The sequence below is a fragment of the Bufo gargarizans genome, chromosome 4 (assembly GCF_014858855.1).
Source record: "Bufo gargarizans isolate SCDJY-AF-19 chromosome 4, ASM1485885v1, whole genome shotgun sequence".
In the NCBI taxonomy this organism is placed as follows: Eukaryota; Metazoa; Chordata; class Amphibia; order Anura; family Bufonidae; genus Bufo; species Bufo gargarizans.
This window is the reverse complement of record NC_058083.1, coordinates 296,000,915-296,015,888: the sequence shown is the minus strand read 5'-3', so window position 1 is coordinate 296,015,888 and position 14,974 is coordinate 296,000,915. Positions and strand designations below refer to the sequence as shown.

The 14,974-nt window shown below is 46.0% G+C and overlaps 1 protein-coding gene across 1 annotated transcript in view; it reads left to right on the top strand.

The window, feature by feature from the left end:
* Positions 1-14,974, top strand: part of FRK (fyn related Src family tyrosine kinase) — a 119,040-nt gene that overhangs the window by 72,047 nt on the left and 32,019 nt on the right. The window contains exon 3 of the mRNA XM_044290865.1: positions 6,383-6,546. Within this exon, the coding sequence (XP_044146800.1) occupies positions 6,383-6,546 (164 nt within the window). The remainder of the gene's footprint in view (positions 1-6,382; positions 6,547-14,974) is intronic.

The following is a 14,974-nucleotide window of genomic DNA, read 5'->3' as shown; positions in this document are numbered from 1 at the left end:
GATCCGTTCTGAACGGATCCGATCATATTAATGCAGACGGAGGCTCCGTTCAGTACGGATCCGTCTGCATTAATAACTTAGAAAAATTTCTAAGTGCGCAAGATGCCTGAGCGGATCCGTTCAGACCTTCAATGTAAAGTCAATGGGGGACGGATCCGCTTGAAGATTGAGCCATATGGGGTCATCTTCAAGCGGATCCGTTCCCATTGACTTACATTGTAAGTCTGAACGGATCCGCTCGCCTCCGCTGCAAGCAGCGTTCAGCTGTCCGCCTGGCCGTGCGGAGGCGAGCGGAGCGGAGGCTGAACGCCGCCAGACTGATGCAGTCTGAGCGGATCCGCTCTATTCAGACTGCATCAGGGCTGGACGGAGGCGTTCGGGTCCGCTCGTGAGCTCCTTCAAAGGACGAACGCTAGTGTGAAAGTAGCCTTAGAATGTATTGGCTCCGATGAGCCAAAGTTATTACTCAGTGAAGTTTCGCAAGACTTTGCATAATAACTTCATAAATTGATTTCTACTGTAAAAAAACATTTCCCGAACTCGGGTTCAGTTCCAAGGTACCACTTGCTGGCATAGATTTAGTCCACTTTCTACGCTTAAGGCCGTATGATCTATACCAGTGTATTACTGTACTGCGGCGGCAGCAGGGAGCGCACGGCGTCATAGCAACCCATGACGCCGTGCGCTCCTGAACTCAGCAGGAATCCAGGCCGCAGTTCCACGGACCGCTTACGGCCGTGAACAACGGCCGTGTGCATTTGGCCTAAAACAGGCAAAAAAAAAAATGAAAGAGAAGGGCTGGCCCCACCCACGCCACACACCCTTTGTTCAGACCTGGCGTTAGTGGGAAAAGTCGCAGATTGCGGCGCAAGTAACTTTTGCCAGAAATACGCATAATATAGACATATTTCTGGTTAGTAAATGACCCCCTTAGTATTTATTTAATTTCAATTAGAAAATTTCTGACACCTACTTTTGAAACTATTGAAATGCGCCACGTATTATTTTCATCTATCTTGATCTGTACAATAAAGTTTTATTACAGAAGACGTAAGCTTCCCTGGAGTCTAAAGATCAGCTGATAACAGGAAACACTTATTTGCATTACATATATTTTTTTTTATTATTTCTTCCTTAAAAGCCTTCTGTTCAAAAAGGATAAAACTATTGCATTCCATCATATTCAGTCAATACACATATGTAAATTACTATATATATTTCCCACCTTAAAGGGGTTGTCCAGAATTTTGATAATGATGGCCTGCACCCCCACAATCTCATTAAAGTGAATCTGTAATCAGGAAGTTTAAAAAATGTAAAACCATAAACAAACTCTTGAAGGGCTAGCTCATTTTAATGTAATGACGCCTTTCACTAAACGATGTGTTAAGTACTTTTAAACCATATGCAAATGAACAGTTAAGTGCACTGAGGGTGGACCCAAGCCACTCTGTGCACCCTTTCTCCTACAGCTTTCTTTGCTAGCTCCATCCTTCTCCTTCTTGATTGACATGTCCAGGACAGATGACTATGCAGAATCATGGCTGTGTTGGTTAAAGGGGTATTCCAGTTATAGAAAATTATCCTCTATCTACAGGATAGGGGGTGACTATCAGATCGTGGGGGTCATACCGCTGGTCGGAAAAGTGCACCACCACTCCATTCATTTCTATGAGAGCGCCGGAGATAGCTCCGCTCCATCCATTTCAGGGGGGCTCCATGGGGTACGGGGCCCCCATTCTCATAACCCAAACTCCCATCGATCTGATAGCCCTACAAGGTATTGTGCCTGGTTTAACAGTGAACAGGTTCCCTTTAAAGAGGAGTTGTCACCTCTCCTGACATTCCTGTTTTAATAGCTACTTGCATTCGCTATGTAATAACAATTCTAGAACATCTATTCTTATGACTCCATGTTGTGCCATTCCTTTATTATTTCTACTAGAAGATATGAATTTCTAGCAGTCTGAAGTAGGCCTGCACGATATATCGTCAAAGCAATCGTATCGCGATCATCGATTGCGATATGGCGATTTGGAAGACCCGAAAATGCTGCGATAACCTATACACAGAGGGAGTAGGGGCTGGGGGCCGGCATCTGTATTAGGAATGACAGCGGGGACCGGTGCAGTCCCTGTGTTTTAATGCACCGGCCCCGCTCACTGTTGTATAATATTATCTAACATGTAGGCATTGTTAAAATATAATAATCCTGTATAATCCAGCTGTATTACTTACAGCTAAGTTCCGTAGAAGAGAGGAGGAAAGAGGCAGGCTGAGAAGACTCACTAAGTCATGCACCGGCGCCGCCCACTTTATGAATGAAGCAGGCGGCGCGGGACGTAGTGAGTGACGCGCCGCCCACCCTCCCGGCCTGCCTGCTCCCTCCTCTCTTCTACGGAACTTAGCTGTAAGTAATAGAGCTTGATTATACAAGATTATTATATTTTAACAATGCCTACATGTTAGATAATATTATACAACAGTGAGCGGGGCTGGTGCATTACAATACAGGGACTGCACCGGTCCCCACTGTCATTCCTAATACAGATGCCGGCTCCCAGTCCCTTCACATTGCAGGGAGACTATTATGGGGGGATCTGTGGATGGCACATAGCATAAGATGCTATATATGTGTCATCCACAGATCCCCTCAATAGCAGTGTCATCCACAGATGCCCCCATAACAGTGCCATATAGAGATCCACCATAACAGTGCCATCCAGAGACCCCCCATAACAGTGTGTCATCCACAGATCCCCGATAACAGTGTGTCATCCAAAGATCCCCCATAATAGTGTCATCCACAGATCCCCCATAATAGTGTCATCCACAGATCCCCCATAACATTGCCATCCACAGATCCCCCATAACAGTGCCATCCACAGATCCCCCATAACAGTGCCATCCACTGATTCCCCATAACAGTGCCATCCACAGATTCCCCATAACAGTGCCATCCACAGATTCCCCATAACAGTGTGTCATCCACAGATTCCCCATAACAGTGTGTCATCCACAGATTCCCCATAACAGTGTGTCATCCACAGATTCCCCATAACAGTGTGTCATCCACAGATCCCCCATAACAGTGTGTCATCCACAGAGCCCCCATAACAGTGTGTCATCCACAGATCCCCCATAACAGTGTGTCATCCACAGATCCCCCATAACAGTGTGTCATCCACAGATCCCCCATAACAGTGTCATCCACAGATCCCCCATAACAGTGTGTCATCCACAGATCCCACATAACAGTGTCATCCACAGATCCCCTATAACAGTGTCATCCACAGATCCCCATAACACTGTCATCCACAGATCCCCATAACAGTGCCATCCACAGATCCCCCATAACACTGCCATCCACAGATCCCCCTTAACAGTGCCATCCACAGATCCCCCATAACACTGCCATCCACAGATCCCCCATAACAGTGCCATCCACAGATCCCCCATAACAGTGCCATCCACAGATCCCCCATAACAGTGCCATCCACAGATCCCCCATAACAGTGCCATCCACAGATCCCCCATAACAGTGCCATCCACAGATCCCCCATAACAGTGCCATCCACAGATCCCCCATAACAGTGCTATCCACAGATCCCCATAAAAGTGCCATCCACAGATCCCCCATAACAGTGTCACCCACAGATCCCCCATAACAGTGTCATCCACAGATCCCCCATAACAGTGTCATCCACAGATCCCCTCCATAAGTGTCATCCACAGATCCCCTCCATAACAGTGCCATTCACAGATCCCCTCCATAAAAGTGCCATCCACAGATCCCAAATAACAGTGTCATCCACAGATCCCCCATGACAGTGTCATACCATAACAGTGCCACCCACAGATCCCCCATAACAGTGCCATCCACAGATCCCCCATAACAGTGCCATCCACAGATCCCCCATAACAGTGCCATCCACAGTAATGACGTAATTGTGCCTACAACATGCATACAACTGCTTTTTAACCCATGCAATTTTTATTTATTTTTAACTAAAATTAGGAATAAACGGAATGTAGTATAGAAGATGACTTCACAGTCAGCCATAGACAGCAGAAAAGCCTGGGAGAGTTCCAATGAATAAATGTTAGCAAATCTTTCTGCTTGCGATCTGTGTGTGGGGAGTTCTCAATTTTCTGTCTGGGTAAATGAGGACTGCATATTTAGGATTTCATTGAGGGTGCTGCAAAAAAAAATAAAAAATCACTAAAAACACGACCGAAACGCAGCACAGCAGCAACAATTGGTAGCAGCTGTAGCAAAGCCATAGAAAGAGAGACATTAGAAACATTGGAAAAAGAAAAGAAAAAGAATGGAGAGAGGGGATCAGCCATGGGCCACTTACTGACCGTCTCTTAATAGAAATCAGGGGAAATAATCATTACCAGGTATCTTATACTGCCTCCAAATTCTGATTTAAAAGGGGTTGTCCCTTTAAGACAACTTATCCTCTAGTGTCTGATCATCGGGGTCCGACTGCTGGGGCTAATCACGAGAATCGAGTCCCCGCCAATCAGACGCTTGTGCCCTATTCTGTGGATAGGGGATAAGTTGTCTTAATGGGACAACACCGTTAAAAGGGGTTGTGTCACTTCATTAAATGGCATTTATTATGTAGAGAAAGTTAATAAAAGCCACTTACTAATGTATTGTGATTGTCTATATTGTCTCCTTTGCTGGATGGATTCATTTTTCCATCACATTATACACTGCTAGTATCCATGGTTACGACCATCCTGCAATCCAGCAGTAGTGGTCGTCCTTGCACACTGTAGGAAAAAGCACCGGCCTATGTGTGCTCCCATTAGATGCTAGCACTTTTTCCTATAGTGTGCAGGCACGACCACCGCTGCTGGATTACAGGGTGGTCATAACCATCGAAACGAACAGTGTATAATGTGATGGAAAAATGAATCCAGCCAGCGAAGGAAGCGATATGAAAAATCACAATATATTAGTAAGTGCCTTGTATTAACTTTCTCCACATAATAAATGCCACTTGCTTAAGTAACGCAAACACTTTAATTTAATTGCTGGCAATTACCCTTGATATTTTTGACTGAAGGTCAGAATTAAACAAAGCTGTCTTCCATGGTGTTGTAATAATAGTCTTTACTGCACGGAAAATAAAAGATAAGAGTTTTGATGTTTTACAGAGTTATAAATGATTAATATGTGCATGAATTAGGCCATTGGGCTATTGGGCAGGCATAGCTGGATACTGCCGCTCTCCACTGGAGTTTTTATCGCGCGGGTGCAATGCGATTTACTGCGTTTTGCACGTGTGTGATAAAAAACGGAATGTTTAAAAACAACATCTCTTGGGCCCCTTTCACACGAGCGAAAATTCTGCACTCATTTAAATGGGTCTGTGTACATGAGCGGTAGTTTTCACACATCAATTTTGCGTTGCGTGAAAATCGCTGAATGGTCTGTATTCTGCGATGATTTTCACGCAACGCTGGCCCCATAGAAGTAAATGGGGCTGAGTGAAAATCGCATCCGCGAGCAAGTGCAGATGCAATACGATTTTCACAGATGGTTGCTAAGAGATGTTGTTTGTAAACAGTTTTTTATCAAAACGCAGTAAATCACATTGCACCCGCGTGATAAAAACTGAGCAACTGAACGCGATCGCAAACAAAACTGAATGGATCGCGCAGTTTTCACTGAAAGCATCCGCAACGCATCCGGGACATAATCCGGACACGTCTGCAAGGGGCCTTAGCAACCATCCGTGAAAATCGCATTGCATCCGCACTTGCTTGCGGATGCGATTTTCACGCAGCCCCATTCACTTCTATGGGGCCAGCGTTGCGTGAAAATCGCAGAATTTAGAAAATGCAGTGATTTTTACGCAATGCAAAAGTGATGCGTGAAAACCACCGCTCATGTACATAGACCAATTTAAATGAATGGGTCCGGTTTCCGTGCGGGCGCAATGCGTTCGCATCACGCATTGCCCCCACGTGGAATTCTCGCTCGTGTGAAAGGGGCCTAAGAGTCTCAATGTTTAGAAAGTCATAATTCAACTTTATTTTAATGTCCATATTACGAGCTGTGATACTACTGAACCCAGAGCACCCCACAACCCTATGGTGATGGGGTGAACTGTGGAGAGTCCAGCTCTTGCAACCATAATACAGATGGTTAATTGAAATGGGACTGCAAATTTACATGAAATGGACGTGATATATAAATTTTTAGATTGATGGCTCAGAAATAAAATCGCTTGCCATGCGCAGCCTTGCAGCTTTGAAGATCTCTATGTACAATATAGCAGATAATTGTGCAAACAAGTTGCCTGTGGGTAACCACAAAACATGTCATCCTTAATACTCTGAAAAGGTGTTAATTGTCTTTTAGTGTATGATGGCATCACCGTGAAACACTATAGAATCAGAACACTTGACGATGGTGGATATTATATAACGCCCAAAAAGAAATTTCAAGATTTGGAGGCGCTTGTGGAAAATTATACGAAGGCGGAGGAAGGACTTTGCTGTAAGCTCAGAAAACCATGCATAAAGGTATAATATAACTCCGACAGCATACTGTTTTGAAAAAGTCAGACTTTACAAGCTATAAACAGTGATAGGTTTCCAAAAAGAAGCAGTGACCTCACTCACAGAATATGGTCGTCATCAGTGATAGTCAGTTCGCAGTGTTCGCCAGCGGACACATGCGGGCTGCCATCTTTAGTAAGGTAGACTCACCCATCCGGCGATGCACAGGTAGGCCCTTACATGTGCCTGTGCAGGGAGCCGGTCTGAAATCAAATGCAGTCACCGGGAGCAGGCAGTTCCGAGAACAGCCCGATGAAGGCCCCCCCTGGCGGCTGTTCTCGGAACTGCCTGCTCCTGGTGACTGCATTTGATTTCAGACCGGCTCCCGGCACAGGCAAGGGCTTACCTGTGCATCGCCGGATGGGTGAGTCTACCTTACTAAAGATGGCAGCCCGCATGTGTTCGCTGACGAACTCTGCGAACTGACTATCACTGGTCGTCATGTCATTTTTAGCACACAATAGACACCGTAAAAACTAAATCCCCAAAAAACTTTGGTGGAATTGCCATGGTTTCCCATTCACACTCCACAAAGATTTTTTTTCCCATTCTCCAGTACAAGTTATGATGAATTAACTGGTGCCGTTAAAAATGACAACTTGTCTCGCAAAAAAATTTGCCCTTTTACGGCTATGTGAACAGAAAACTAAAAAACAACAACTATATGGCTCTTGAAAGGCAGGGAGAAAAAAACTAAAACAAGCAGTGTCCTGAAAGGGTCAATGATTTTTATTGAATAAAAGTTAATAAACAATGTATAAAGGATATACATAGTTTTTATCTTCCTGTTCCTAACAGTCCCTTTAATAAATGTATTGTGTCCATTAGATGAGTGATAAACTTATATGGACCACAAAAAGTAAAAAAAATCTCCAACTTGTCCCACAAAAATAAATCCTTAAATATTGCAGTAAATGTGAACATCAAAATGTTATGTATAGAGAATCACGGGAAAAAAAAATTCTGTGGTCCTTAGGCTACTTTCACACTAGCGGCAGGACGGATCCGACAGGCTGTTCGCCCTGTCGGATCTGTCCTGCTGCTATTTCGCCGTGCCGCCGGACCACCGCTGGGGACAGGGAGCGGAGCTCTGGCGCAGCACGGCAGTTCACGGCGAGAGGCCACCGGACTAAAAGTACTGCATGTCCGACTTTTTAGTCCAGCGGCCTCTCACCGTGCACTGCCATGCTGCGCCAGAGCTCTGCCCCCGTCCCCATTATAGTCAATGGGGACGGAGCGGCGGCACGGCGAAATAGCGGCAGGACGGATACAACAGGGTGAACAGCCTGTCTGATCCGTCCTGCCGCTAGTGTGAAAGTGTACCCTAAGGTATTTCAGCTTTTTGATAGTGATGACCTATCCTCACTTGAATGGGAGGTGTGTATGCTGGTATGATCACTACTAGTAATGAGTGATCCGAATTTCAGGATAAATTTGATTCGCCACAAAGACGAATTTCCTCCTGCTTCACAGTAGCTAATTAATTTAACCAGAAATAATTTAAAAAATAATTTAAAAAACAAAAATAATCATACTTACCTAATCCATTTGCTCACGACGGGCCAGCCACCGCTATCTTGCTTGAAAATCTCAGCCGAGCAAATGGATCAGGTAAGTATGATTATTATAATTTTTATTTTATACTGTATTTATCCTATGAGATGTTAGCTGATTACGGCATCTGAGGGGTACAATGACGGGGAGCACTGTATGTTACCTTGTTTTGTGGGCCTAAATTATACAGTAACCCTAAATACCAATGAAATACAAAGCTCAAGCCAGAGGACATATGCTGTCACATTTAATAACCAATGACCAGTGTACTATATCTAGACTTTTCATCATACTTTCTGCATTTCTCCATTTCATGAAAATATATGCATTCTAACCTTCGGCTAGTTGTGTGTATCCAAAAACACGTCCTACCTTTCACTAAATATTAGTTGTTTTTCCTTGAACAAACTTCCGTGTTTAGCATGTTTGTGAGATATGGAAATCTCCAGTGCCATCTTGTGGACATTTGTCAGAATGCAGATCCTCTCAGTGGTTAAGTGATCTTTTTCCTGCACTGGTCTGGAATGATTAGTTTTCTATAATTTTTATGTTTCTTATTAAAATAAATATTGAATGGTGAGGTCTAATAATATTTACTAACAAATAATGATAAGATGTGCTGTTTTAAATGAGTATTGTGACAATAAAAATGCATAGATGGTGAAGATTTCAGTCTGTTGCTTATGCTGAACATAAGCTAACAGATGCAAGCAGTTTAAGGGAGTTGTGCAGAGATTTATATTAATGACCTATCCTCAGGATAGGTCATGAATATCGGATCTGCAGGGGTCCGACACCTGGCACCCCTGACGATCAGCTGTTTGAAGAGGAGGCGGCTTTCCGTGAGAGCACCGCTTCCTGTTTATTACACTGCACTTCATCTCGGAAGTGCAGAGTAACGACGAGCACTCCTTCCATTCAGTTCCATTATGCTGCCGCTTAACAGGAGTTAAAACAGCTGATTGGCGGGGTTTGCCAGGTGTCAAACCCCCGCAGATAAGATATTGATAACCTATCCTGAGGACAGGATCATCAATGTAAATTACTGTACAACCTGTTTAATCTTCATTTTAAGACACGGGCCTTATACAAACAGCCTATGGTATTATTGTTTAATGGGGTTATATAAAGTCTAAAAGGTCCCCCCGGGCCTCTCGTATACATTATACTTACCAGCTCCCCGACACCCACATGGCTCCAGATCTCTGCATGGCCACCGCTTCCTCTCACCGTCGTGCCAATAAAAACATCTGGTGATAGAGGGAGCAGCCAATAGCAGGCCACTATGGTGACCAGCCACCCTAGCAGCTAGGGAGGCTTGTCCCTGCTATTGGCTGCTCCCCCCCCCCCCCATAGCCGGATGTTTTGATCTGCGCGACGGGGAGAGGCAGCGGCGGCCATGTAGGGATCCGGAGCGACGCAGGTGTCGGGGAGCAGGTAAGTATAATGTATACAAGGGGCCCGGGCATTGGGGGGTTCTTTTGAACTCCATATAAACTTTTTAAACCTCAGTATTGTGTGGAGTTTTAATATGGCACCCACAGATTACAAACGGAGGCAGTTTTCATAACATGATTTACACATGCACCATATTGAAGCACATGGAACCTTAGGGACTATGTGTGACTATGTGAAGGCTCCATGTACACAGTTCTGCCATTGGAGCATGATATTTCAAGGAGTTGCAAGGTGCATGATATTTCTCTTAGTTCTGTGGGTTAGTTCCTGTTATGAGAGGTGAGTGGCTTTTTTCCTTTATGTCACACACATTCCCAATAGTAATTTGGGTTTGGAGGTCAGGCAAACCCTTTACTATTGTCTTTAAATGAGAACCTAATCTATGAAGCAGTTACTTCTGTAGCTCTGTCTCAACTAGCTCCTATCAAACTGTCATAAATAGAGATGAGCGAATCGAATCAATGAATGCAAATTTCCTCGGGCTTCGTGTTAACGAATCACAATTTTTCCTAAAATTGGGGCTACACATGTGAGGACTGAGGACATGGGGCAAGGAACTTTAGCATTTTGTTGTCCGTCTGACGAAACTGAGCCAAACGGATCCGTTCTGACACACAATGTAAGTCAATGGGGACGAATCCATTTTCACTGACACAATCTGGCACAATAGAAAACAGATCCGTCCTCCATTGACTTAAAATGGTGCTCAAGACGGATGTGTCTTGGCTATGTTAAAGATAATACAAACTGATCCGTTCTGAACGGATACAGACGGTTGTTTTATCTGAACGGATCTGTCTGTGCAGATCCATGATGGATCCGCACCAAACGCGAGTGTAAAAGTAGCCTTATTTGTGGCAAAAACGTTTAGTGGCCTATTTCAGTGCAGAAATAAAAATATATATGCACTTCACTGGTGCATTTATTTCTTGAAAAAGTGTTTAGTGGCCTATTCCAGTACAGAGAAAAAAAAATGCATGCACTTCACTGGTGCACTTATTTGTGACAAAAGCATTTAGTGGCCTATTTCATTATAGAAAGAAAAATATTTAAGCACTTCACTGGTGCATTTATTTCTGGTAAAAGTGTTTACTGGCCTATTTCAGTACAGAAATAAAAAAATATACGCACTTCACTGGTGCATTTATTTTTGCTAAAAACGTTTACTGGCCTATTTCCGTCCAAAAAGAAAAATATATTCTCAAATCACTTCTGCAGTTATATGTGTTGAAAGCGTTTAGTGGCCTATTTCAGTACAGAAAGAAAACTATATACTGTAAGAAGGTTCAAGGAATCATCGTGGATGATAGGTACGTGTCACCGAGGTTCCTGGCCTCAGTGGAGTAAGAGCCGGTTTTTATGTGTCAGCAGCAGTTGCTGTTTGACACCTTGATACTTAGTATGGCTTTAATAGCTGATCCGGGACGGCTCTTACTGGGATTAGTCAAAGTGCTGGATGGGTGACTACCCCCTATGTTCTAGGCTGGGTTTTGCCAGGCATACAAACCAGCCAGCACTGCCAAGTAAGGATTACCTCCGTCTGACAGTGGAGTTCAGGAGGTGTATGTGTTGTGATCTGAGGACTGTGTAGGGATCTGCGGCTTGAGCTGGACTGGAGGGCTCAGACCCCTGTAAGGGCGAACAGGCCGCCTAAAGAGTGCCTGTGGACTTGACAAGGCAGAACTTCCAACAGGGTGTGAAGTACCACCCAGGAGAAAAGGTGACTGTTTTATATATGAACTTTTCATGTGTGTGAATGATCACCAAGCAACTTGCGTTTTTGATTTGCTTTCACGTGTGAATAAACACTGATGTTTAGAACCAAGAACTTGCACTTTGCCTCTGTGCTGTAACCGCTTATCCTAACTTCCAGAGCGAATGCCCAAAATACGCACTTCACTGTTGCATTTATTTCTGCTAAAAGCGTTTACTGGCCTATTTCAATACCAAAAGAAAAATATATTCTCAGTTCACTTCTGCAGTTATATGTGTTAAAAGCATTTAGTTGCCTATTTCAGTACAGAAAGAAAAATATATGCGCACTTCACTGTTGCAGTTATTTGTGGCAAAAGCATTTAGTGGACTATTTTAGTACAGAAAGAAAAAAAATATACGCAATTTACTGGTGCAGTTAATTCTGCTAAAAGCGTTTACTATCCTATTTCAGTACAAAAAGAAAAATATTTTTGTCACTTTTAGGGGTGTTTTAATTTGCGTCTAATTTATTTAGTTCAGGTAAAAGTATGTCACACAGAGAAGTGCCACGCCATGCATAGAGGAGTGGCAGCATAAATGTTTCTGTTGCAGGCAGAGGTAGTAGAAGAGTAAGGGGGTGTGGCAGCAGGTGTCGCAGCGAGAGGCCTGAACTCCCAATGTCATCTAGCGGTCGTGTCTTGACCAGCAACCCAGCGGTTCTTGATTGGTTAACTCGGTCATCCACTTCATCCCAAGTGACATCAGACACCCCCAGGCAACAGTCAGTGGGTTCGTCAGACACAACCATTAGTTGGCATGGCCCGGGAGCAGGCCCTGTGCCCTCACCTATCCTAAACCTGCCTCTGTCCTTTGCTGTTCCCTCAGCCACAGAAGTATTGTATGCTGTGGGCTCATCTCCACTATACAGAGAGGACGAGCTACAGGACAGTCAGCAGATACTGCCCAGCCAAGATCTGAAGGAGACATCCGCCTCTTCCTCCACTAGGTGGGCAAGTAGTGATGAGGAGAGTGGCGTGGGAGGTGGTGTTGCGAGCGGTCAGGCTCCTGACCCAAAGGCCATTGAGGAGGACATCAGTGACGTGCAGACACTACTCGATGATGATGAAGCCGATCACACTTGGGAGCCGGGTGCAGAAGGGGCTTCATCATCATCACGAGAAGAGGGTGGCAGCTTGCCCGTGAGCCAGCAGCAGAGCCAGCAAGTCGATAGGGTGGCCGGGAGTCAGCAGGGTGGCAGCAGTGGGAGGTCGGGAGCCATATGTACTCGGGGTAGACCACCTGCTTCGCAGCAGCCTACCTGCCCGGGAAGTAGTGGTGCAGGGGTTCACGGAGGCAGCGTCAGTAGCAGTCAGTCAGTGCAGACAGTTGGGGGGAAAATCACCCACTCGGCGATATGGCAGTTTTTTGTTAAGCCACCGGAGGAGGTGAACGGGGCCATATGTAGAATATGTGGGCAGAAGGTGAAGCGTGGCCAGGTTAGCAATGTTGGCACTACGGCCCTGCATCAACATATGCAGCGTCACCATACAATGGGCTGGGAGAACCGTGGCTCCGATGTGGTGGTCCAGCCTGCCGCAGCTACCACTGCGTCGGCCAGTGGCATGTACCCGGTTTCAGCCAGTCAAGGCTCCACCACCTCAGCCGAAGGGAGCTGTCTGTCTTTCCTATCTTCTGCTGGTCCAGATGCTCCTGCTTCTCCTCCTCCTACTCCTCATCAGCCATTCCATCATCAATCGATCACTGAAGCGATTGCCAAGAGATAGTAGTATGCGTGCACGCATCCAATGGTGCTGAAGCTGAACGTGCTCCTGTCCAAGTTGCTGGTGCTGCAGTCCCTCCCTTTCCAAGTGGTGGACTCTGCACCTTTCAGAGAACTGATGGCTTGTGCCGAGCCGAGGTCAATAGTCCCAAGCCGTCATTTCTTTGCGAAAAAGGCAGTACCAGCCCTGCACAAATATGTAGAGCAGAAGGTGGGCCAGTCCTTGAGCCTGTTGGCTTCTGCCAAAATGCACGGCAGCGCCAATGTGTGGAGCTGTAACTACGGTCAGGGACAGTACATATCCTTTACGGCCCACTGGGTAAATGTGGTTCCTGCACAGCCACACCAGAAACTTGGCCAGGTCACCCTGCTTCCGCCTCCATGTTGTCTCGCCGTTGGTCCGCCTCTGCCTGCTCATCCTCCACCATGTTTTCAGCCTCCACTGCAGTGACAAGTCACAGTGCACTTCCAGCGTACACATGTGCAGGGTACGGCGGTGTCACACTGTTCTGCACCTCATTTCCCTGGGAGAACTGAGTCACACAGGGGAGGAACTGCTCTGTGTCCTTTGTCAAGAAATTGAATCCTGGCTTTCTCCCCGACATGTCAAAATCGGAATCATGGTGACCGACAACGGGAAGAACATTGTATCGGCGCTGTGTCAAAGAGGGCTGAGCCATGCACCCTGAATGGCACACTTGTTCAATTTGATTGTCAAGCGGTTCCTGAAGTCTTCCACCCATCTGCAAGACAACCTAAAAATGACCAGGAAACTTTGCATGCACTTCAGCCACTCTTACACCGCAAAGCACACCCCCCTTGAGCTGCAGTGGCAGAACGGCATCCCCCAACATAGGCTGATATGCAACATTTCTACCCTTTGGAATTTCACACTCCATATGTTGGACCGCCTGTACGAACAGAGAAAGGCCATCAACAATTTCTTGATGATGCAAGCGGATAGGAGTACTCCCTTGTGTAACTTCGATATTAGCCAGTGGCAGTTCATGCGTGACACCTGCCATTTGCTCCGGTCTTTTGAGGACACCACATTGTTTGTCAGTCGCCAGGACTACGGGATGAATGACGTCATTCCACTGCTTCATGTCCTGGAACAGATGGTGGTAACAATGGCTGGGGACTGGAGACGTGGCGCCTAGATCTCACAGCCACATAAGCCCTGTGGAGGCTGAACTGGAAGAGGAGGAGGAGGACATTGGAGCACAGTCAATGTGTAGCAAAATTGGTGTTTTTCTACTCCGGTGACGGGGAGGAGGAGCAGGAGCAGCCAGAGGAGCTACAGGGTGATGAGGAAGACGAGACCAAGACACACCGTGGCAGTATGCAGTGGAGATGGAGGCAGGGAGTCCCTCCGAGTCACTTGCACAAATGGCCCGATGCATGCTCACTTGCTTGTGTAGTGACAGTCAAATTGTAACCATTTGGCAGAGGGATGACTTCTGGCTCTCCACCTTGTTAGACCCTTGCTACCCACTGAGAGGGAGGACAAGCTGAACTTCTACAGAGACATCCTATGTAGTCAGTTGGCCGCTGCCTATCTGCACTATCATCCATCCTCTCGCAGGTCTGACCGGGGTGGCCCTCTGCGCTCATGTTCCACTGCCATGGCTGCTGGGGAGGGGTAGGGTGGCAGGAGCATAGTCACCAGCAGCAGCAGGTAGACCTGGAGCAGGACCTGAACCAGCAGGTGGTGCCATACTTGGACAGCACCCTGCCAACCCACATTGAAGATCCACTGGACTACTGGGTAGCCAAACTGGATTTGTGGCAGCAACTAGCAGAGTTTGCCCTAAAAAAGCTGTCCTGCCCAGCTAGTAGTGTGGCATCAGAGCGGGTGTTTAGTGTGGCAGGGGCCATAGTTACCCCAAGGAGAACTCGCTTGTC